Here is a 21,188-nt window from a genome sequence, read left to right as displayed (position 1 = left end):
TTTTCGAATTGACCATCATCTCAGAACCACATTTTATAGCATCTTCCTGCATCTAACTCCCAGGATGGACCGTTCTGCCAGCCCGGTGTATATCGAGCCTCGATACATGAAAGCGTCCGAGTGTCATGTCACAAAAAGCTATCCATATGGTTCACCGCTTGAAAACATAACGTCCTACTTCTCCTCTTCCTCAACTCCCTCATCCTCCTCATCGACGTCGCCATCGTCATTGTCATCGAAGGCTGGAGGGCGATCTGGACGGTTTTTCTCCCTGGAGTCCATCAACGAATGGATACCCAAAGATCCAATTGCGGTAGGTATAATCTCAGCTGCCGGAGCGACATGTATAACCCTAGGATCTATAGCTGGGTACAGGCGGTATTGGCGCAGAACCAGGAATGCGAACAGCGTTACTACAGGGATGTTAGATCGGAAAACCTGGATAAGGGGTGTAGTGACTAGGTAAGCTCATAGACATAAGACCCTCTGTTGGATGTCGATGAGGGCGGATTCAGCTGATATGGGGTCACTTGGCAGTGTAGGTGATGGAGGTAAGCTGATTGTAGCAGTTAACGCTGCGAGACAGTAGCTCATGAGGGAATGTATAGATAATCTACGATTATATCATACGCCTGGACCATTCTTTCGATATCCATTTAAGATACGCTCAATACCAAGTACGACGAAAGGTGAGTAAGACGTATCGACTTGATGGTGATGCCTTTCATCATGACGGAGATCCTTATATCCTCAGCATGGATTTATGACTGACTTCACTGGTATTTATGCGACAGAGCTTAAAGACGAGACGATCCATATCCGGATCGCAGGAGTGGATGCGCCTGAGAACGCCCATTTCGGACAACCCGCTCAGCCTCACGCCAAAGAATCGCTGGACTGGTTGAGGGCTACTATCATAGGCAAGAGGATGCGATGTCAGTTGCTTGCCAAAGATCAATATAACAGGATTGTACGTCCATCTCTCACCATCACTACCAGCTCTGTTCATATCAAACGTACCAGACCCACACTCATCTGGTGTGGTGGACAGCTAATGCAATCGATAATTCGTCATTCACTTGCAGGTCGCAGTACCGTATATAAACCGATTATTATGGTTCGATAAACCCTTACCCCTATTAATGCTGAAAGAGGGCATGGCGGTAGTGTACGAAGCTGGCGGGGCAGAGTACGGTCCGTGGGGAGTCAAGAAGATGAAAGCGATTGAAGCGCAAGCGAAGGCGTCCAAGAAGGGGTTGTGGGGACTGAAGAAGTTCGAGCATCCGAGTGATTTTAAGGCGAGGATGAAAAAGGCTGAAGAGGTTAGAGAGCCCTCTACAAGGCGGACGCAACAGAAGGGCTTGTTGAGCAGGGTATTGGGATGGGTGAGGGGGAAGTGATTGCTCGGGAATAATGGTCATTTACGATCCGTCTATCCGGCATAGCACGACAACCACGGAAGCGGAAAACGTATACCTTCACGACAATCTTGATGCTATACTATGCTACACAGAAATTATCATTCACATTATAATCGTGTATATGACCACGCTTTACGGACGTTTGATCACTCGAGGAAAGCGATATGAAGGATTTAATCTACCGAAGATCCAAAACTCAACATCCACCTCCTCCCCCTCCGCCTCCTCCACCACATCCAGACGACCCGCCACCACTGCTCCCGCCACCTCCTCCGTCCCCATGACCTCCTGAGTGACCTCCTGAATGACCACCACCGCCTCCTCCTCCTCCTGACAAGTCGCCTATAGCCTGTCCCAACGATGCACCTGCTTCAGCTAATGAGCCCCACGCTTCGGCTTTCTTGGCTCTTCGTTCCCTCCTCTTCTTTTGAGCGTATGTCCTGTATATGGACAGGAGCGGATCAGCGATGAACACAGCTACTGCGTGGACAGGCTTGAGGGGGTTGAGCCTTTTTTGATTTCGGCTGATATGGCGCGACAGAATGACGAGTATATTTTCAGTTGTTGAGAAAGCCTACGACTTACTCGTACTTGGGTTTCTATAAGAGAATATGAACACATGAAGTAGAGCCAACATCAGCTGAACGGACCTGGAGCGGCAAATTAAAATGGACCACGACTTACCCCGCTGGTCAATGGGTATTGCCTCGTCAGAGGTGTATTCGTAGACGAGACATAGGGATTCGGTTGATTCTTCGCGGCTATGCCAAGTATAGATCAGATGCGTCAATAATACCGAGTCATTCGGTGAACTCACGTTTCGTCGATGTATTTCCCATATTTCATATAGTTGTAGAATCAGCTTAAATGTGCAATATGCAATAACAATATAACGGGGGAAGACACGGAGCAGTTGAGACCTCTTCTCTATATATTCATTTCGAAATCTCAGCATGTACCGAAAGATGATCAATTGAGATTGAGATAAGATGAGCAGGATGATGTCAAGTGCAGTGCTATGGTCGTATATCATCGCATTGTAAATGCTGTTCTTGCCTTCCTTTGGATCTTGCGATTTCGGGAAGCTCGGCGTTGTAAAGGATAAGGAAGACAAGGAAGACGTCATGACCATCAACCGTCAAGCGCACTGCCTTCGTTTCGAAAGCTCAAGATGATGGTCCATGCCGATATTGATCTAGCGGGTTGTGAGGTACTGAAAGCGTACGAGCAAAGTGTCGATTTGTGCACTACTGCACTTCAAAAACAAAGAGCTTCGGTAGCTCAGACACTATCACCATGCGCGGAAGCATGGCATATCTCAGCATAAGTTAAGGAATAAGGGGATATCCTACTACTTTTGTCGTATCTTCGGAGATCAGTCACTCTACTTATCCAGGTGTCACTCTACTTATCCAGTCGTCAATCTATGTATCTCAATGAAGATCATTCAGATGTTTCCTCCGCCTCCGTCTCGCACTGACCAGAGCGATCAGATCATCCAGAGTTGATGTCTTGTAGATTCCCATGCCAAGCTCCAAGCGATCTCCCATCACCCCGCTCATCAAGCGCGATCCCCTCTTTCTTCTTATGTGCCTATCTATCTATTATATTCACCCACAGAAAATCGCATTGCACCCTTCTATACTCCTACAATAACAACACTTGCACATCTCGCTCCACCCGCACGTACATACTTTGACCTCAGATCCGATCTTGGGTTCGTATTTCTGCGGATTCTCCTCTTGCTCTCGTTCTTGCCCTTGTTCTTGCGCTTGAGCCTTAGGTTGGGGTTGAGGAGTGATGGAAGGAGCAGAGATCGATGTTGGTTGGGTTGTTATTGGTTGCAATCCGCCTGAAGCTGGTCTGTGAGAGAGAAAGAAGGATGGGGGTGGTCAGTATCATGTCCTTGTTGGTTCGTGCAAATCTCAATATGTGATATCACAGCGAGGGGGGAACATACGGATACTCAGTGCTCATTTCTCCCCCATCACGTCAGCTTGAGGCTCGTTCCAGCTTTCTGCGGCCTGTAGCCCCGTCCACTTGAAGTTCGGCTCGAGATGAGATGAGATGAGATGAGACGATGGTGAAAAGTGATCGAACGGAGCCGTTGCCGTTGTGTCACCGTTGTCAAGGCTTATCGGGCGTGCGACTCATACATGAAGGCATGAATCGCATTCCAAGATTAGAGGTAAATCGAGACAATCAGCCCAAGAGACCCGTGTACTCGCTCGAAAGGAACAGGCTATTTTAGCGAACGCCAAGAGATCACAACACGCGCTACTCCTATGACGTGAACTGATTTCAAGCTTAACATGGACAAACACTCCGGCGGATCAAGATAAGATCTGGCATTCGCGCTTCAATCTAAGCCATTCAGCTATTCGACTACACTCGTAGCTCACCAATACCTTTATATCAGGTGATGCTCCGTGAGCCTAAGATCAAATGGGAGTATAACACAAAAGGCGCTCAATGTGCATATGCATGCCGGTTCGAAGCTATGTACACACTTTACCCTTCTTCTCCGGATCAAACGCATCCACTATACTCTGCCCACAACTAAGCAACAATACAATCCCCCCGAAAGAAGCTACTAGCCCAGCAGGCAGTTTATTGCTCGAATACCATTTACCGGATGTCAGGACGTAGTACGCTGAAGCGGGGAAAATGAAAGCCAAGGCAGATGCGGAGAGTCCTCCGGCGAGTTCGAGGACTATACCCAGATCGCACGTCGTCAAAGCGACTAAGGTGATTGAGCGATTCTCGAAGTCAGCACGATGACATACAAGCTGCCAGCTGCCATCTAAGCAGTGTCAATGGACAGATAGAGGACAGTGTGAGGATGTAGCAAAATCGGATAAAGGGGGTCAGTTTAGTTAAGCTTACTTCCCATGGTGGTGAATACTACCAAACTGGTTATGATCACGTGTCGCCTTTGATCGAACGCCTTGTTCTTGAAGAAGTATTCTTCGACGACCTCACGACACACATATACCTCCAGTGGGACTAAAGCAGGACGTCAGCTCGTGAAGTGCGACCATGGGCGACTGCTAGCTCACTCGTAGTTGACATATTCGCGCCGAAGCAGAATCTGGCGATATTGATGACCCAATCATCGGAGCTGAAATTGTTCAAGATATTTCCCTAAATCTTCATATAAGCTATATGCCCGACCATGACCGACGGAGTTGCGAAGCTTACCTCCGTCTTATCGGTGAAGACCACATATCCAGATACAGCTACTAACAAACAAGCTACCAGACTGATTCCCGTCGAGATGTGCGTGACTGTATTGAATCTGCGCAATGCCCAGATGTTCAGCTAATAACGTCGTGGGACCAACCCTTCTGTCTAGACAGCTGACTGACCTGTCCAGAGTGGGAACATGTATACTCTTGTAAATGTAGTTCGAATTGTGATGACAGGCATATGCGAACGATATTACTCCTATAGCTTGGAAGACGCCTGGCTTGATCAGAGTGAAAGTATCGAGAGACGAACCTCGCAGTGCAGGGTCAACGGCGACTGAGCGAAAGAGGACCGAAAGTACGATGATTGTCATTGATACAAGAGCTGGTCGGGTCATCAGCATAAGGTTATCAATACCTGTATTGCAAGGATTGGGACCTTCCGGGTCGAGGAAGTGATGACTTACCGAATGAAGAACTCTTGGACAGCTTGACGATATCCCGATGTAGACTCAGGGGAAACGAAACCGCCAAAGTACAGACCACTATGACGACCCTTGTGTCGACGAGCCAGCTCAAGACGGCATGTTGAGCGAGAGAAGGGAATATGAACGATATCACCCGTGGTATCGTATCTCCTCTGCGGCAAGCGTCAGCTGCTCTCCTTTTCCAGAATCGTTGGGGGAAGAACAGCTCACATGATGACGTGGAAAGCGGCTGTCCTATTGAAGTACCCACATGTCAGCGGTGCCCAGTAGATCAGACAGAGACGGGGACTTTCATGAGTAGGAGACACTTACCCGCCGAAAGCAAAGGCGAATTGGAAGAAGGACACAGCAGCTGCGCCCGCAGGCCCGAAACAATGATACATGGTCTGTGCGTCCGATGCGAAAAGTCAGCTGATCAATTGAAGGACTTTTGACAGACGTCTGTCTTACCTCGGTGTACGAGTCTCGTCCACTCAGCTTGCTGGTCAAGATCACAAGCCGTATTGTCCAATCTGACACTGCAGCCAGAGCTATCAAGAGGAATATACCGGTGAAGAAGCCTGCTTGAGACACTGCGTAGGGTAGCCTGAAGTCACAAAATCAGCTTGGCTTGCGCCTAACGAATCTCGAACGATTCTGAGCTGACCCTATTATACCTGCTCCTATGATTGAGTTGGCCATCTGCTCTACGTGTTAGCTTTGGCTTCTTCTGACACTTGAATGGAAAAAAGTGAAGTGTGACAAATTGCTCACATTCGTTATCGCGTCCATCAATGTTCCTCTAGCTGAACTATTCGGTCCTTCAAGCAAGAACAACTCATGTTCTTCTTCCGATAACTCTCGCCGCGATATTGTTGCCGACGTCGATGTAGAAAGTAAAGGTGCAGAAGCATTGTGTTCATCGTGATCTAGTTCATGGTCATGGTCATGTTCGTGTCCGTGTCCGTGGTCGTCGTCCGGCGCCTTGAAGATCACGTCTCCAATTTTGCCTGATTCTAAGCCATCTGCATGGCCCGTGAATATAGGGTCTTGATCTTTTGATCCGCGCCTTGAGCTTTTCCTGGAAGATGGTTTGGAAGAACTGGTCGGTGGATACAGGTTGAGGGAAGAAGCTGATCTACTAGGTCCGGCACTGGCGTTACTCCCATTCACAGGGTACGACAGCAGGTCTTCCGAGGATGAAGTTGTCATCCTGACTCGGGGGATGACATGCAAGATGTATCTGTTATCTGTATGAAGACAAAAAGTAAGAAGGAAAAGTTATCGCAGTTCAAAGCACAGCTACTTTTTGGGTGGGTGAGTCTGTCGTGTTTTGCAGAAAGGTAGAAAGGCGGAGACCCCGCAAAACAGACTGAAACAAGACACGCGAGAGCGATCAATGCACAAATAATCGATAACTTAGTCGGTTAAGTTACACGGTGCACTAGGCAAGTCACTACATATATACCCAACGCCCAACAGGACCTTCTTGAACGAAGAGCTCCGGCTCATTCTCAGGTTCAGCACTCGGGGGCAGAGCGATCAAGCAGCCTTGAACGACCAAACCCAAGCAACGAAAGGCAAGATGTCCGTCAATTCCCATGGATCCTTCCCACCGCCCACCCCATCCGCACGATCTAATTTCACCACCCGATCGACTGAACGCGATTTCGACTCTGACCTGACCCAAGATCTCGCACCGGACTCAGCCTTCGACCTGGACGGTACAGGCAATGCGATCAACGAGGAAGATGCAGTACATTTCTGCTTACTGGCGGAGTTCGATATTGATGCGGGAGCTACGTTGGCGCATCAGTATCCTTATCCAACGGGAACGGATGAGCAGTGAGTCCAAAATCCTTCTGCCTGATCGGTCCATACTTGGTCTGCTTCAAAGATCCCCAGATGTGGAACTCATGCCTAGAGCCCATCTGGCCGAGCGCGTGATCATTTTAGTTCATCTCCTTCATTGTCTTATGTTGGACTCTTATTCCAGAACCTGAGCTCAGTTCACAGAGCCCTGGCCAACAAAAGAGGACGTAAAAGCTGATACAAAGCCCTAGCCGACTCGCAGAATTGATGTTACCCGACGGTGCTCATTTGCGAGCGGAAGACTGGACAATTTTCTATCTTGGTCAAACACCTTCTTCGGCAGTAGCACCTATGTTATCCCATGAGTCAAGTACAAGCATATCGACCGAAAGCTCAGCTACGACGGAGAACAATCGTAATAGTGTCATGCCGCTGGACAGAGCCACCAGGGGTGTTGCTGGCTCAGGAGGCGGGTTGCTGTATGTGTTGAATTGTGTAAGGATGAAAGAGGACAAGAAGATGAGGAGGGGTGCTATGGTAAAGGCTATGGCTATCTGTACGCCGAATCCGTATATCGGGATATACAAGGTGAGGCCAGATCTCAATCATCTCAAAGCTGATAACCTGATTTTCGCGATATTCTCGGAACGATGCTGATAGCTGATCACTCGATATGTAGCCTCTACTGCTCCTAGCCCTCGAAGAATATTTCTTATCGCCCTCGCCTGAGATCCTCGCGCGGCTCTTCGATTCAGCCAACGCGATCTCCACGGTCGGTATGCCTCGTTTCACCCGATACGAGCGTATACTCTTACGATCTTCAGAAAGGAAAGATCTATTCGAGGAGAAGTTCGGTATAACCCAGCCAGATAGCGGCACGAAGGAGATCTTCGAAGACCTTTCATCGGAGCCAGGGCACGGATCAAATTCTGTCGATGACCATGAGGGCGTTCGACCCAGAAACGGTTCGGGATCAGTATCAGGAGGCCCCTCAACGACAACGGCAGCGATGTCGTCAAAATCAAATCATCGTAAAACCCTATCATCATCGTCTGGGGTACGGATGGTCCGGAAAGGTTCAGCCAGCTCACAGACTCAGTCACCGTTCCATCTCGCTACTCCGCCATCGAAGGAAGGCAGATTGACGCCTGATATCGATCAAGGAAGGCGGAAAGGTGTGCCCCGAGATACACATTTCTTCGAGACTGAAGCGCGTTTCAAGAAGATCACTGTGCCTATACGGATACCCATGACAGTCTTTGACGAGGATGTGGGCGATGTGAGTTATCCGCCCGCAGGCAAATCAGTTGGGACGCCTCAATCGGTTATAGCTGATGTGTCGCATCGATATAGTATTCATTGATCGAACTAGTCCAGACTTTTTCACATAACATAACACCGTTCCCACCGCCGTATCATCCGCACTTACACACAAATGGCTCAATGACGCACCCCATCATCCTCATACTGAACGCTATGCTAGCTCATAAACGAGTCATGTTCCTCGGACACGGCTTACCGGCAAATCAAGTCGCTCGAATGGTCCTAGCAGCTTGCGCACTAGGTTCAGGATGCGGACAAGTCCTACGAGGCGTCACATCATGCGCCTTTCCTTATGCGAATCTAGCTTCCTTGGATATCTTGGAAGAATTCAGTGGATTCGTAGCTGGAGTGACTAATCCGCGATTCGAAGAACTGCCTACGACATGGGATGTACTGTGTAATCTGGAAACCGGAAAAATAACCGTCTCGAAGAATCTTCAACCGAGTACCCTATCAAACCCGTCAGCCGGTGGAAGTGGGGTCACAGGCGGTACGGTGAATAGCAGTAATGTCGGATCGATGAGATCCGGACGATCGAGCGAAACGTCGTTGGCGGGATCAAGTATGATCAAAGTGGAAGATGATCCGTCGACTACGAGCGGCACGCCTCAAGCGAAGATGAATAGTATTGCCAAGAGTGATTGTATCGATAATCAATTCATGGATGAGGTGTGTCTTTGTTTCTAATCCTCATGATTCCATTCTATACGATGGGACAGTATTTCCGAGTGGAAGCTGATGACGAAATCAACTTTGTACTGCTACTCCTGGAACAGATCTTATCAGCTATGGCCTCTCATTATGGAGAATCGAATATTCGTCTGAGGTTTATTGATTACTTGAATCGGTTTGTCCGGATCGCCTCACATCAGGAATATTCGCAAGCGGGCTCTACTAAAATAGGGTACCCGTCAATATCGTTCCGCGATCAGCATCCTACGGTACTGGGAAGCGGGGTGGTGTTTGCCGATGAACAAGGCAAACAAAGGGAGATGTGGGCGAACGCGCATCGAGTAGAGGCTTGGAGGAAGACAAGGAGTTATAAGCTGTTTGCGAAGGTGCGTCTCCGTTTCTTTCCCATTCCTTTCCTTCAACGTTTGTGACGTCGTCCTTATCTCTTCTGGGAGATGACGATCAGCGGATCTGATGATGAGAAGTAATGGATGGTATTACTCTATCGCTTTACTGATTTACTGACGAGGATGCGCTGTTGGTAGGATTGGCAATCGCGCTTGAAGAGACGATCAATCGGATTCGATGTTCAGCATCAAATTGCCCGTTTGCGCCTGGCGAAGAACATGTCAGATGCAGAGGCCGAAGCGATTTTTTTGGCATTGAATAATGGGATAAGGAATTATGATCAAGTGATCGAAGTGAGTTATCGACTACGCCTAAATGTCTTGTTCTTCACATTTTGGGTCTGAGCTCGAATGGAGACAGATACAATATCCTGATTCGATTTGAACTGATCTCCGCGACCTGATTCCATGTCACAGCTCCTCACTCACTTACCAGCACACTGGGGCGGACTGATGCCAATTGCCAATGGGCTATTTCATCGTTGGGTCGGTGTAAGGGAAAATGCGCTGGAGTTGTTGATCACTTTACAACAGTATCCTGTGAGTTACATTCGTCCTGATATGCAACTCTCCTTCGTCTATCCGATCCTTCTCACGAATTGCAGCGCATGACGAGCTAATATTGAATCACTTTTTCTTTGCGCAGGTCGGCAAACATGCGGTATCTTCCATGAATTATTTCCACCGCAAATCATTCATGTCTTTACTTGAGAAACGTGAACAAATGATCCGACGACAACGAGATCAAGAGGTTGAGAGGGTCCGACAACAGGAAGAAGAATTTTTACGACAACACCGTCAACAGGAGCAGCAGCGACACAAAGAAGATCCAAATGGATGGACTACTTCCAACAACACTCGTATAACTGGTGATGCAGATACAGATGCCCGTTTCGAGTATGGGAATGAAAATGAGGATGACGATGCGAAGGATTATGAGAGATCGCCTGATGGGACTGTTTTAGCTGATAGGAAGGATATAACGCCTCAGCGAGGAGTGAACCTCGATCCCCACAGCACAGCAGAGATGGCTTCTCAACAAACTCAAACTCAGATGTGATGTAATGAGGCCTTTTATCCCAGTATCCCAGTGCAGTCTAGCTAGGACCGCTCTGAGATGGGCTGTACTGTACGTGTCGGCCGACTGTCAGTCAGTCAATCAGCGTCAGCGCGATGTCGATTTTTTGTATTTTACCATGACATCCTGTTGTATGCATTTACCTACTTGGCTCTGCGTGAGACTCAGTATGTCCATCAACGTGTCGAGTGAGACGTGCAAGTGATGGCGCAGATTGAGGGGTGACAGTCTGGTAAAATGATATTTACGCTGTGTGGTCTATGAGCCACAGATGCACTAGTCAAGTGCACGCCTCGTGATCAGTATTTGATAGCCCATGATAAGTGTGAAATGATTGTTTGCATCGAGAGACAGTAGCATGTGAAAGAGAAGAATCCATGCATTCTACTCAATCGAGCATTGAGATCCTAGCCCTACAAAACTCATTTCCACATGTCCTGTCTCCAACACTTGTGCGAGCGAACGAGACTGAGCTTAGGCGACAAGGGTGGAAGCGGTGGCGGCCTCGTATTTGAAGGTGGCGGGAAGTTGTTGGGTCTTGATGTAGTATCGAGCGAGTCTGTGGATTCTCGATTCGATAAGAATCATTCGGCTGAAAGTGAGTTTAGACATAGGGTCAGCGATACGTCAAATGAAGCCTTACATGGACATGAACACAGATAAGGTGGACTTGAACTTGACTCACAATTTACCGTCTTTGTCGGCTCTGTTTCGCTCGAGGTGCTTTCGGACGGAAACGGCCTTCTTGATCAGGTGGTACATGTCCTCTGGGATCGAAGGGGCGAGGCCTGTCAGAGTGGAGAAAAGGATGTCAGTGGTGCACAGCAATAATACAAGTGGACGATGATTTGATGTGCGCAGGGCATGACGAGGATTGAGAGACGGGGAGGCAATTCATTCTGATGAGGAAAGGTGTCATGCGAAAAGAGGGTCGCCGACTCACCGTTGGTCTTGAGGATTCTCAAGATCTTGTTACCGGTAACGTTCTTGACTTGGGGGATACCGTGCGAGTCTCGGAGGACGACACCGATTTGCGAGGGGGAGAGACCTCTTCTGGCCAACTTGAAGATTTGGTCGGAGACTTCCTCGGGGGTAGCCTTGGACCACGAAGGTTGGGATCTTCGGTATGGCAGGGCGGAAGCTGACATACCCTTTCCTTTGGAGTGCATTCTACATCACAACCACGACGACACCCATTTAAAAGTCAGCGATCTGTATAGCCGTGACCACCAGATGCCCCAGTCTTTTCCATTCCAGCCTCTCCTTCTTCTTGCCGTTACCGGATCCGATACCTTGTCTGACTTGATTCTGATATGGCATGACTGTGAGGTCGATACCGGTATCAAGACCAAGTGTCATTGACCATGGTAACTCATCCTATACTCCACATGTCCTCATTCTCCTTTTCTCGTGTTCCATACTCCATACTCCATGTGCCCGTGCCCTTGCCAGAGGTATCGAACGGCCACTTACCGACCCATTTTGAATGTGTTTTGTTACTGCTGAATTACCGACGAGGGAAATAAGGGAGCCGCACTATAGTGAGGTGAACAGGTATATGGTGATCAGGTCAGTGTTGGATACGGCGATGGCAATGATGCAGGTGTTGTTGCAAGGGGACTCACGCAGTTCTTGATGGATGAGTAGAAAAGGTTGATCTAAGGTAGTCCGAAGATAGTGTCAAAATAGCACCAAGCACCAAGCAGCAACAGTGAGAGTGACAGCTACCCTACAGCGGCAGCAACGAGAAAATTACAAGTCGCCCGCCAGTTTTGGGTGAAAACGCCACTGTGACATGAGCTGCCATTTCGCCGATTTGCACTGTAAATGAAAAATCAGAAACGCCGAGTGCGTTGATCCAAACTCCGAGAAATGTATTTCCGGGAGTGGCGTCAAAACGAAAATCCCAACCTCACTCAGACTTTTGTCTTGTGCGTGGTATACTCTCTCTCTGTCCGCTCGTTTGCTACTGGCTGCTCATTCCATCAAAATACTTCTTCAACGTCGACCAACCTCTCTTTTTCCCTTCTCCTCATCCATCAAAATCTCAAAATGAAGGTCAATTTCGCCAACCCCGCCACTGGCGCTCAAAAGCTCGTTGACTTTGAAGATGAGAGAAAGACGTGAGTATTAGTATGAGTATGCGGTGCTTTGTGTAGGATATTGTGTTAGAGTGGAAGGGAAGCAAGGGGAAGTCATACGAAGTTGAACAAGGATCTTCGATGGAGAATGGTCACTGCATGGTCAAAAGATTGTGTATAGCAATAGAAGGACAATGGAATCGAAGCATGATGGGAGGTCTGAGGAGGAAATACCAATGTCAAGGGGAAAATGCTGACATTGGGTTTTTTTCCGTCACACTACAGTCGAGTCTTCTTAGAAAAGAGAATGGGTCAAGAGGTCCCCATTGACTCCCTTGGAGAGGAGTTCGCCGGCTACGTCGTCCGAATCACTGGTGGTAACGACAAGCAAGGTTTCCCCATGAAGCAAGGTGAGTCAGGTCCCTAGCGGTCTCCAAGAATACAAAATCGCAACAACAAAATATCGATCTCAATACTGATCATCAAACGTTTTTTTTCATTCGTAATCGTAATTGTCATTAGGTGTTCTCTTGCAAAACAGAACCCGACTCCTCCTTGCCGACGGTCACTCATGTTACCGAGCCCGACGAGACGGAGAGAGAAAGCGAAAATCCGTCCGAGGATGTATCGTCGGAAACGATATCGGTGTTCTTGCCGTCGCCATTGTCAAGCAGGGTGAAAAAGATATTCCCGGTCTCACCGACACCGTCCTCCCCAAGCGATTGGGTCCCAAGAGAGCTACCAAGATCCGAAAGTTCTTCAACTTGTCCAAGGAGGACGACGTCAGAAAATTCGTCGTTCGAAGGGAAGTTACCAAGAAGAACGGAAAGACCGCTACCAAGGCCCCTAAGATCCAAGTGAGTGCTGAGTCTTCTCGAACATCATCCCCCCCTCTGTCGCTCGAAGGATTTGTTCAATTCGCTTTACTGGGCGTCATCTCCCCAAATCGCCTTCAACCTGAATTGCCTTCATACCCCACCGCCAATTTTCAAATTGTGAATGCACGCTGATAATCTTTCCATTCACTTAGCGACTCGTCACCCCCCTTAGACTCCAGAGGAAGAGACACCTCCGATCCCTCAAGAAGAGAAGAACCGAGGCCCAAAAGGAGACTGTCTCCGACTACAAGGCCGCTCTTGCCAAGCACGCCGAGGAGAAGAAGGTCCACAACGCCGCCGTCAAGGCCGCCAAGAAGGCCAGACGATCCGCTTAAGCTCTGGTTTTGTGAGGTCGGGATTATTTTACTTGGACAGGTCTTCTGCTTAGTGGCTCAGTGCTGAAAAGTCGGTAGCTTTCCATGCCGATGTATATCATGGATTGACCAGAACCAGAACAAGTCAGGTCTGATTCCGCACGCAATGAGCTGCAGACTTTGCCATTTGGGTCTCCCGACGACTCTTTTAAGGGAATGCTGACCATTGGCAATTGTTGATGAGCAGAGTGTCTAGCGGGAGATTTTCTGACTGTTTGGTGTTGGTCGCCGCCTACACTTAAGTCTTAAGCCCTGCTTGAATCGCTGCAAACGCCTGAAAGTGCCCTGTTATGGAGTGAATGAGTGCAGATGTATCGAACATTGCCAACCCTTCTGTAAGCTTATTGCTCGGCCCTTTTGGGACCGATTGACCTTCGAAAGCGATTTTCACCAGACGAGTCATGGGCATCGGCGTCTGCATTTGCTCTGACAGCTCCTGGCTCACTAGTCTAAGCAAGAAGTCCAGAAAGTCATACATACACAAGAACAAGTCAATCATTATGCGGGGTATATACGTATATACACGTTACTCTCATTACTCACAAGCTAATCGATTGAGTAGCGGGTATCTCTCTTATCGCGCTGATCTCTCCTTCCAAAGTAGGAGGTCCAACGTCCCCTTCAAGCCTGCTACAGCCTAACTCCATTCTCTCATCGTGAGGCAGGATCGAGGCCAGCCACCAGCCTAGGTGCCAGTCATCGTGTTACGTAGCGTATTTGCTGGTGTATTCAGCAGCCTTCTTCTCGAACCCTTTCCTGTCTGTCGTATACTGTTCGGCCTGTTCGAATGATCAGATAAAAGACAAAGGCCCATCAGCTCTCTCCATCCTACGCCTATTCCTGCGCAAGTCCGTGTAACGCGGGACCGCGTGCGATGCGTGCGTGAGGACTCACGATAGAAGATACAAGCGGATCATCTGGATTAGGGTTCTCGATCAGATCGTATATAGCTTGAATTACTACGAGATCATACCATTCCAAGGGAAAGATCGTGAGCTTGGTTTCGCAGTCCGAAGGAACGAGATATATAGACGTATGATAGGATGAACATGGGTAGCGGATGTCGACTCACCCCCTGACATCTTCGTAGCGGGTTTCCAATTCTCAGTCTTCAGGAGACCGATACACAAGCTACTTGGCAATACATCAGTGAATATCACAATCGACAATTCAAGCTGAAGGATGGAGTGACGAAGTACGGTAAGATGGGCAAGTGATCAGTAAACTTACTTTCCATCACTATCGACGTTTGGGTGATACATCTTCGTCCTGAACAAGAGCTAAAGGCAGAAAGGGCATCCGTGTCAGCTCAGGCGATCTAGTCGGCAGATACGTAGCTACGCGATTTCACAGGAGGTTGACGAAGGGAATCAATGAGCTCCTCCCTCTCTCGAACAAGATTTGTCTGGCTATACTCGAGAACTGAGCAGAGCGAGCGAGAGAGATTCACCGAGAATGGTCCAATCGGCTCCAGGGGTGAAGGCTCTAGTGAAGATGAAACGACTCACGACTGGCGGTTTGAACGGATAATCTTTCGAGAAATCAGCTGTTAATTGGAATTTCCCTTTATGATAAGGTGTATTTGGCTATGCGAGAGGGCGGATCATCCAATGCCATTTGATCAGCTTGCAGCTCTTTTGCACCCTTACCAGCGCCCATGTTCGACAACAACAAAAGTCCAGATCAGTAGACTTGGAAAGGATCAGATGAAGCTGCGTGCACGTACAGGTCCAGTGATAGTGATTCTCCATAATTGTAGATTATCTTCATCGGGGGTTACTTGGATTCCACGTAAAGGCGTATTCATCAGATCGCTCAATTCCTGATTTAGCAAGCATCTTGATCGTCAGCTGAGGCGAAGCGTACTTGCAGAGACGGCATGTGCTTTGTGTTTCCTTGTCCGAGATGCCCGGCAGACTTGAAGCACGAGCTGGAGCAGGAGCAGGGGCAGGGGCAGGGAAGACAGACAGGTTGACTCACTTTTTGTATTCGTCTAGTAGAAGTCGATGCCATCGTGAAACTTGACCTGATAGTTTGCTGTTTTACAAGTGTCTCACACTAGGCTTAGCGTATGTGGGTACGAAGATGCTGGATGATTGTAAGGTTGACGAGATGAAAAGATGAGATTGTCAAGAGCAGCTTGACTGTTCACGAAGGTACTCGTTTTGCGTATCGGTCTAGAGAGCGAAAGTGGAGGTTGACCCATGCACCAAATGTGAAACGTCATACCTGCTATAGTGGCGTGGCATCTACAAGTACAGAATATCTATATTTTCATTGTATACTGTACACCTTGTAAATGTGCATACCTACCGAGGACGAAGATCCAGACAGGAATCATCCTGATGATACTCGTAACATTTCGTCAATAACAAAGTTAATCAATCACTATGAGGGAGATATCCAACTGGTTTGGCCAAAAGAAGAAAAGGAAAAAAACGGAAGGGGCATCATCTAAGCAGGGTACATCTATGTTAGGTATATCGATATACTACAATATGCACAGTGTTGTCTGAGCGGACAGAATGACAGGTGTGATAATCAGATATCAAATGGAAAGGAATGAGGTCGTTCGGACTGCCTGTTTCGATATCACATTACGGTGTCCATATCTATCACCTCCATCAGCTTCAACGACCAACAGTAGTACTCCTCGCGATCTCACACGGAGCATCCGAAACATCAAAGCGACTCCAGCTCGACCCATGTTCACTCACCTTGACCGTCTGATCCACACTTCCGGTAGCCAGGACATTGATCCGCCTCGGCCCACTATCTTCACCGTCTTTCTTCTTACTTGATCCCGCATCTCCATTCGTCATTCCATCCGTTGACGTATCACTGGCACCTATCAAGGCTCGACCCCACGTCATGCTCGTGACGAAATGACCATGAGCATCAACGGTCTTTATACATCGTCCATTCGCCAGATCCCAAATCTTGATCGTCTTATCATCCGAGGCCGATAAGAGGTACTTCCCCGTTGGATGAAATACTAATGCTCGGATCCAATTATCATGACCGACCTGTTGGGAGCGCGCCGTAAAAACAGATCAGATCAACATGCTGCACTTCATACAAGAGTCGTCTGATATAACTCTTTCGATTGGCGAGAAGGATATTCATACTCCACACTTACAAATGTCCGCAGGCATTGACCTGATATTGCATCCCATAATTTGATAGTTTTATCCCTTGATCCCGTAGCTACGAATGCCCCAGGTGCTTTCGCGCGACTATCACCAGCCGGTGCATTCTATGGATTCAAATGATTATCAGCATTGAAGCACTACTTTGGTATATGTGTAGTATAATAAGAGCCTACGTATGACGAAAAAACACGTACCCCTAGACCCGCTAACTCCCTTATGGCGGAATAACAATTGGTAGGTGCGAATATTGCGCATTCCAGCACATGCTCGTGTCCCCTCAACTCCACTTTCGTCTCTCCCGTAGCAAAGTCCCATATTCGAGAGGTCTATCGTGGACGTCAGCTGCACGCCCTCAGTGCGCGGTGAGAAGGAGCTTTTGAGATAGGGTGGAATGCAGCTGAGAAGGAAAAACTCACTTGATCGTTCGAGCAGCTCACTAACCATTTCCCATCATCTGAAGGCAAGACACCCCTGACCCACTCTGAGTGCCCGCTGAACGTCTTCACGCAGTATCTGTACGCTCAGAAGGAGATTGTCAGTTCTAGAAAATCTGTATTGGGTATTTGAAAGGAAAGGAAGAAGGAGGAATCATCAGAGCGTCACTTACCCGCTGGCCACCTCCCATACTTTTATGGTCTTGTCCCTACTTGCCGATACCAATTTCTCTCCGTCTGGTGTGAACCGCACGCTCGACACTGAATGATCGTGCCCATGTAACGTTTTCGTATTCGTGTACTCATTCGAAGTGTCCCATATTTTTATCGTTAGGTCCGACGAGCAGGTCACTGAGGTAATTCAAAGAAAAATTAGTTCATGCTGCAGATCTACCCCTGTCCGTCGTCTTTCCTAGATGGGAAGCATCCCTCCATCGCCCTTCAGCTACGAGTGCGTCTTATGCCATCTCTCTTCGATTCGATTCGAGTCATGCCAAATACACCGATCTCAGTCGCTTCGCACTCACCCATAAACCCGCCCTTCGGATCAAAGTCCAAATCATTCACGCTCTTCGTATGTCCTTTCACCGTCCGTTCCATTTCACCCGACTCCCAATCCCAGATCTTGACACTAGCATCCTCGCTCGCACTGGCCACTACCGTCCATGTCGGATGGAACGCCACTTTCGTTATCGGTGCGCGGTGCGACGTCAAGGTATGTCGGGCCGGTGCTCTCGGCAGGAAGGGTGCGGACGATGAAGAAGAGGAAGATGTGGCTCGGTTCGGGGAGGCAAGTTCAGCTAAGAGGGCGGCATTTCGGGATTCTAGGTCCATTATCTGGGTTTAGGGTGAATACATATATTAGCTCTTGTCGTTATGAAGAGGATTCAACCCGTCCGATATGCTTCGAACAACACGACACAGCACAACATTCAGATAATGAGGCCGACCTGGAGTAGGATGTACCAGCACGGAATGGCGACATCATGTCCTTATGCTTCTGAACCCATGCCCATTTGCCTGACCTGTAATTGCGGTCTGTTCCTCGACCTCGCAAGATGAAAGGGAAACTCTCGCTCACCTTTTTCTGCAACCGTATAACACTAGTCCACTTCTTCTCCAGTAACCCCACCCATCGAGCCTTCGGATCATCCGTCTGGAAGTCGTCGTTCTCCGTCTCTCTTTTCAGTGCCTCGTACGAGTCGTGTAGACCTTGCGAATGGAGGTATGACAATAGCGATTTATGGCTACCCGGCGTCACATTACAGGCCAGTAAGAAATTGTTCGACGGATGGGGGGTTATATTGAGCAGAAGAGATAATTTAGATAGATTCGTCCAGATCCGAATGTTGAGTGGGTGTTGAGCGTAGTCGAAATAGCAGATATGATCACGAATGATCAGCTTACTGCTCGGGGACTGCATCGGAGCTGTATAAGAACTTACAGCTCATCCTTCTGACGCTCAGAGAGGAGGCTCGACATATTATTCGAAGAGCCAGGCCTCCGTCACTGCAAGAACGGAGTTGAGGCGGTCGAGGAACGGAGTTGTGAGCCGAAACGCTCTGTTCAGTCTGAGTGGGCTTCAATCTGTCGAGGAGAAGCAGGACACCTTGAGGTCGAATGGAAGCTGAAGTATCGTTCTTGCGGCTTTGCGGGAAAGGCTGCGAAATTGAGTCAGTGGACGAGATCTTATAGTCTTCGAAGGCAGCAAAATAGTAGACGACAAAGAAAGGATATTGACGAGTATCGTGTCGAAGATGGACGGATGGATGGATGGGTTTACGGTACGAGCGAAGGAAAGGCACGTCCACTTCAGTGACTTAGTTGAAAAGTCACGTTGTTTTCGTAGACAGATTACCCCGCGTTTCCTCATCCTCATTACACAATACGCGAAGATGCAGACACGGACAACAATCATCCTTGTTCGTATGTATGCATGCATCGCTTTTAACTTCCACTTGATCTAGACTACACCCAGATGTAAGCGATCAACGTGGGGAATCAAATCAAGATGGACAAGCAATGGAAATTTCATAATGTCAACCAAGTTGCTCCAGGTGTCCTCTTGGTCGAATTTAACAGGTACGACGACACATCTGTATTACAGTTGTTGACCAAATGCAGATGCACTTTACTGATATAGAGTCAATAGAGCTCCCGTGAACGCTTTCAACGATGAGTGAGCTCTGACCAACGCTCAATAAACTTACGAGGCCTCGATCTAACGAAAGATCACATAGTATGTGGAAAGAACTTCGAGAGATCGTCGATACAACCTCTGTTTCCCCCGAAATTCGAGCGATTGTACTTTCCTCTGCGCTGGACAAGGTGTTCACAGCGGGTCTAGACCGTACGTCAATACATTCAAAAGCTCAGCATCACTCGCCGCGTTGCGCAAAAAGCTCCTTCACCTGGATGACTTGAGTGCTCTGGGCTAATGTCGCTGCTCTCAAAATCCAGTGAACGCTCAAAGTGAGCTCAACTCAACAGCGCTGGATCCAGCAAGGAAAGCCCTGCAACTCCGAGAACACGTCCTAGTGAGTTTCTCGTATCAGATGATGTAGTCCAGATGTGAGGAGTCTATCCATGCTCAAGGTCATGCTGATCACCACATTCCGATGCAGGATTTCCAAGATGCCATCTCCGCCCTCGAAAGATGTACTCAACCAGTCATCTGCGCAATGTACGGAACCTCCGTCGGACTAGCTATCGATCTCGCTTGTGCGTGTGACGTGAGGATAGCTAGTGAAAATACGACTTTTGGGATTTTTGTGGGTCGGCTTTTGCATTTGAATTTCACTCCGAGTCTGCGTACAAACTAGCAGTCGGTCATGATCAAGTTAGTCGATTAGCTAAGATATATTGTTTGTTCTGTTTCATCTCGAACAGGAAGTCAACGTCGGATTAGCAGCCGATATAGGTACTTTACAAAGACTCCCAAAAATCGTGGGCAACGAATCGAAAGTCAGAGAACTAGCTTTGACAGGAAGGAAGTTCGGGGCGCTGGAAGCGAGGGATATGGGCTTTTTGAGCGAGGTTATCAAAGGTGGAAGAGGGGAAGTTATAGGTGAATAGTTGTGTCCCATTTGTGTTTTTTTTTTTTCATTTTCAGGCAATATTCCTTGGACGCCTAAGCAAAGCAACGCGATTCTGTCGAAATTTCAACTCGCAGTGCAGTAAGGCAAGTCGTGCTGACTAAAAACTTTCCTTTCTCTCCGGATGTAGCTGCAGCAGTAGAAATGGCGAAAGCCATAGCTTCCAAGAGCCCGATAGCTGTGTTAGGCACGAAGCATCTGATTAATCGTGAGTCCGCCTGAAAACAGTCAGGATGATCATTGCTGATGATCCATTTTGTCCATCTTCGATGTTGTGTAGATGCGAGGGATCATACGTGAGTCTGAGGTCTAGCCATCCACGCTCAACATGTTGCGATTGGGATGGACTATCCTCAAAATCCTCAAATCACAACGGCTGAATTATTCTGGATCGTCCTTAGCGTCGAGGAAGGTCTGAAATATACAGCAATATGGAACGCGTAAGTGGCCTTAACAAATATCGTCGTCCATCGTGCCTTCTTCAGTCTCAGTTGGAGCTGATGTTCGCCAATCTGACAGGTCAATGCTGCAATCGGTCGTCAGTATCTCACAAGACATACTCATCTAATCGAACTCTGCTAACACGCTAGCGACCACATAGGACACTGCAACAGCTATGAAAGCTGTAATGTCGAAACAGATCCCCAAATTCCCTCCGATTAGCGATCGCAAGCAATCGACTTCTGCAGCAAAAGCAAAAGCAAAAGCAAAAGCAAAGCTGTGATCCCGATGTAATGTTTTTCTCCATCGGTTTTAGCCTGTTTTGTGTATGTATTTGTATTTGTATTTGCCAATTTCACTCTCGT

General features: G+C 48.2%; 9 protein-coding genes across 9 annotated transcripts; 4 read left to right on the top strand and 5 right to left on the bottom strand.

The window, feature by feature from the left end:
* Positions 1–64: 64 nt before the first annotated feature.
* Positions 65–1,400, top strand: I303_105206 (uncharacterized protein; the record flags this gene model as incomplete). Its single annotated transcript, XM_018408640.1, has 5 exons — positions 65–462; positions 538–551; positions 609–689; positions 795–970; positions 1,086–1,400. 5 exons carry the CDS (start codon positions 65–67, stop codon positions 1,398–1,400), a joined length of 984 nt encoding a protein of 327 aa, XP_018262331.1.
* Positions 1,401–1,617: 217 nt separating this feature from the next.
* Positions 1,618–3,398, bottom strand: I303_105205 (uncharacterized protein; the record flags this gene model as incomplete). Its single annotated transcript, XM_018408641.1, has 5 exons — positions 1,618–1,861; positions 2,007–2,020; positions 2,106–2,182; positions 3,112–3,284; positions 3,382–3,398. 5 exons carry the CDS (start codon positions 3,396–3,398, stop codon positions 1,618–1,620), a joined length of 525 nt encoding a protein of 174 aa, XP_018262332.1.
* A 521-nt stretch (positions 3,399–3,919) lies between these two features.
* Positions 3,920–6,288, bottom strand: I303_105204 (uncharacterized protein; the record flags this gene model as incomplete). Its single annotated transcript, XM_065969106.1, has 11 exons — positions 3,920–4,164; positions 4,308–4,427; positions 4,481–4,565; positions 4,623–4,719; positions 4,790–4,994; positions 5,077–5,249; positions 5,308–5,331; positions 5,410–5,483; positions 5,548–5,683; positions 5,744–5,778; positions 5,851–6,288. 11 exons carry the CDS (start codon positions 6,286–6,288, stop codon positions 3,920–3,922), a joined length of 1,632 nt encoding a protein of 543 aa, XP_065825178.1.
* A 373-nt stretch (positions 6,289–6,661) lies between these two features.
* I303_105203 (uncharacterized protein) lies at positions 6,662–10,350 on the top strand (the record flags this gene model as incomplete). Its single annotated transcript, XM_018408643.1, has 8 exons — positions 6,662–6,921; positions 7,140–7,476; positions 7,568–8,167; positions 8,242–8,880; positions 8,988–9,269; positions 9,429–9,584; positions 9,708–9,830; positions 9,937–10,350. The coding sequence occupies 8 exons, from the start codon at positions 6,662–6,664 to the stop codon at positions 10,348–10,350; spliced, it is 2,811 nt and encodes a 936-aa protein (XP_018262334.1).
* Positions 10,351–10,842: 492 nt separating this feature from the next.
* I303_105202 (40S ribosomal protein uS15) lies at positions 10,843–11,537 on the bottom strand (the record flags this gene model as incomplete). Its single annotated transcript, XM_018408644.1, has 3 exons — positions 10,843–10,960; positions 11,054–11,156; positions 11,312–11,537. The coding sequence occupies 3 exons, from the start codon at positions 11,535–11,537 to the stop codon at positions 10,843–10,845; spliced, it is 447 nt and encodes a 148-aa protein (XP_018262335.1).
* Positions 11,538–12,420: 883 nt separating this feature from the next.
* I303_105201 (40S ribosomal protein eS6) lies at positions 12,421–13,662 on the top strand (the record flags this gene model as incomplete). The annotated part of the gene is made up of 4 exons (XM_018408645.1): positions 12,421–12,491; positions 12,735–12,859; positions 12,972–13,306; positions 13,480–13,662. 4 exons carry the CDS (start codon positions 12,421–12,423, stop codon positions 13,660–13,662), a joined length of 714 nt encoding a protein of 237 aa, XP_018262336.1.
* A 743-nt stretch (positions 13,663–14,405) lies between these two features.
* On the bottom strand, positions 14,406–15,714 carry I303_105200 (uncharacterized protein; the record flags this gene model as incomplete). The annotated part of the gene is made up of 7 exons (XM_018408646.1): positions 14,406–14,480; positions 14,596–14,660; positions 14,774–14,832; positions 14,932–14,981; positions 15,210–15,287; positions 15,428–15,523; positions 15,682–15,714. 7 exons carry the CDS (start codon positions 15,712–15,714, stop codon positions 14,406–14,408), a joined length of 456 nt encoding a protein of 151 aa, XP_018262337.1.
* A 584-nt stretch (positions 15,715–16,298) lies between these two features.
* I303_105199 (nuclear distribution protein PAC1) lies at positions 16,299–18,769 on the bottom strand (the record flags this gene model as incomplete). Its single annotated transcript, XM_018408647.1, has 9 exons — positions 16,299–16,313; positions 16,419–16,727; positions 16,841–16,957; positions 17,048–17,179; positions 17,270–17,366; positions 17,461–17,638; positions 17,815–18,124; positions 18,369–18,534; positions 18,732–18,769. The coding sequence occupies 9 exons, from the start codon at positions 18,767–18,769 to the stop codon at positions 16,299–16,301; spliced, it is 1,362 nt and encodes a 453-aa protein (XP_018262338.1).
* Positions 18,770–19,298: 529 nt separating this feature from the next.
* I303_105198 (uncharacterized protein) lies at positions 19,299–21,106 on the top strand (the record flags this gene model as incomplete). Its single annotated transcript, XM_018408648.2, has 11 exons — positions 19,299–19,369; positions 19,431–19,466; positions 19,528–19,637; positions 19,748–19,824; positions 19,912–20,058; positions 20,177–20,354; positions 20,513–20,590; positions 20,663–20,678; positions 20,784–20,822; positions 20,902–20,920; positions 20,984–21,106. The coding sequence occupies 11 exons, from the start codon at positions 19,299–19,301 to the stop codon at positions 21,104–21,106; spliced, it is 894 nt and encodes a 297-aa protein (XP_018262339.2).
* Between the last annotated feature and the right edge of the window lie 82 nt (positions 21,107–21,188).

Source organism: Kwoniella dejecticola, chromosome 6, assembly GCF_000512565.2.
Source record: "Kwoniella dejecticola CBS 10117 chromosome 6, complete sequence".
Lineage (NCBI taxonomy): Eukaryota > Fungi > Basidiomycota > Tremellomycetes > Tremellales > Cryptococcaceae > Kwoniella > Kwoniella dejecticola.
Note: the sequence above shows the minus strand (reverse complement) of the source record. Positions and strands in the feature narration are given on the sequence as shown.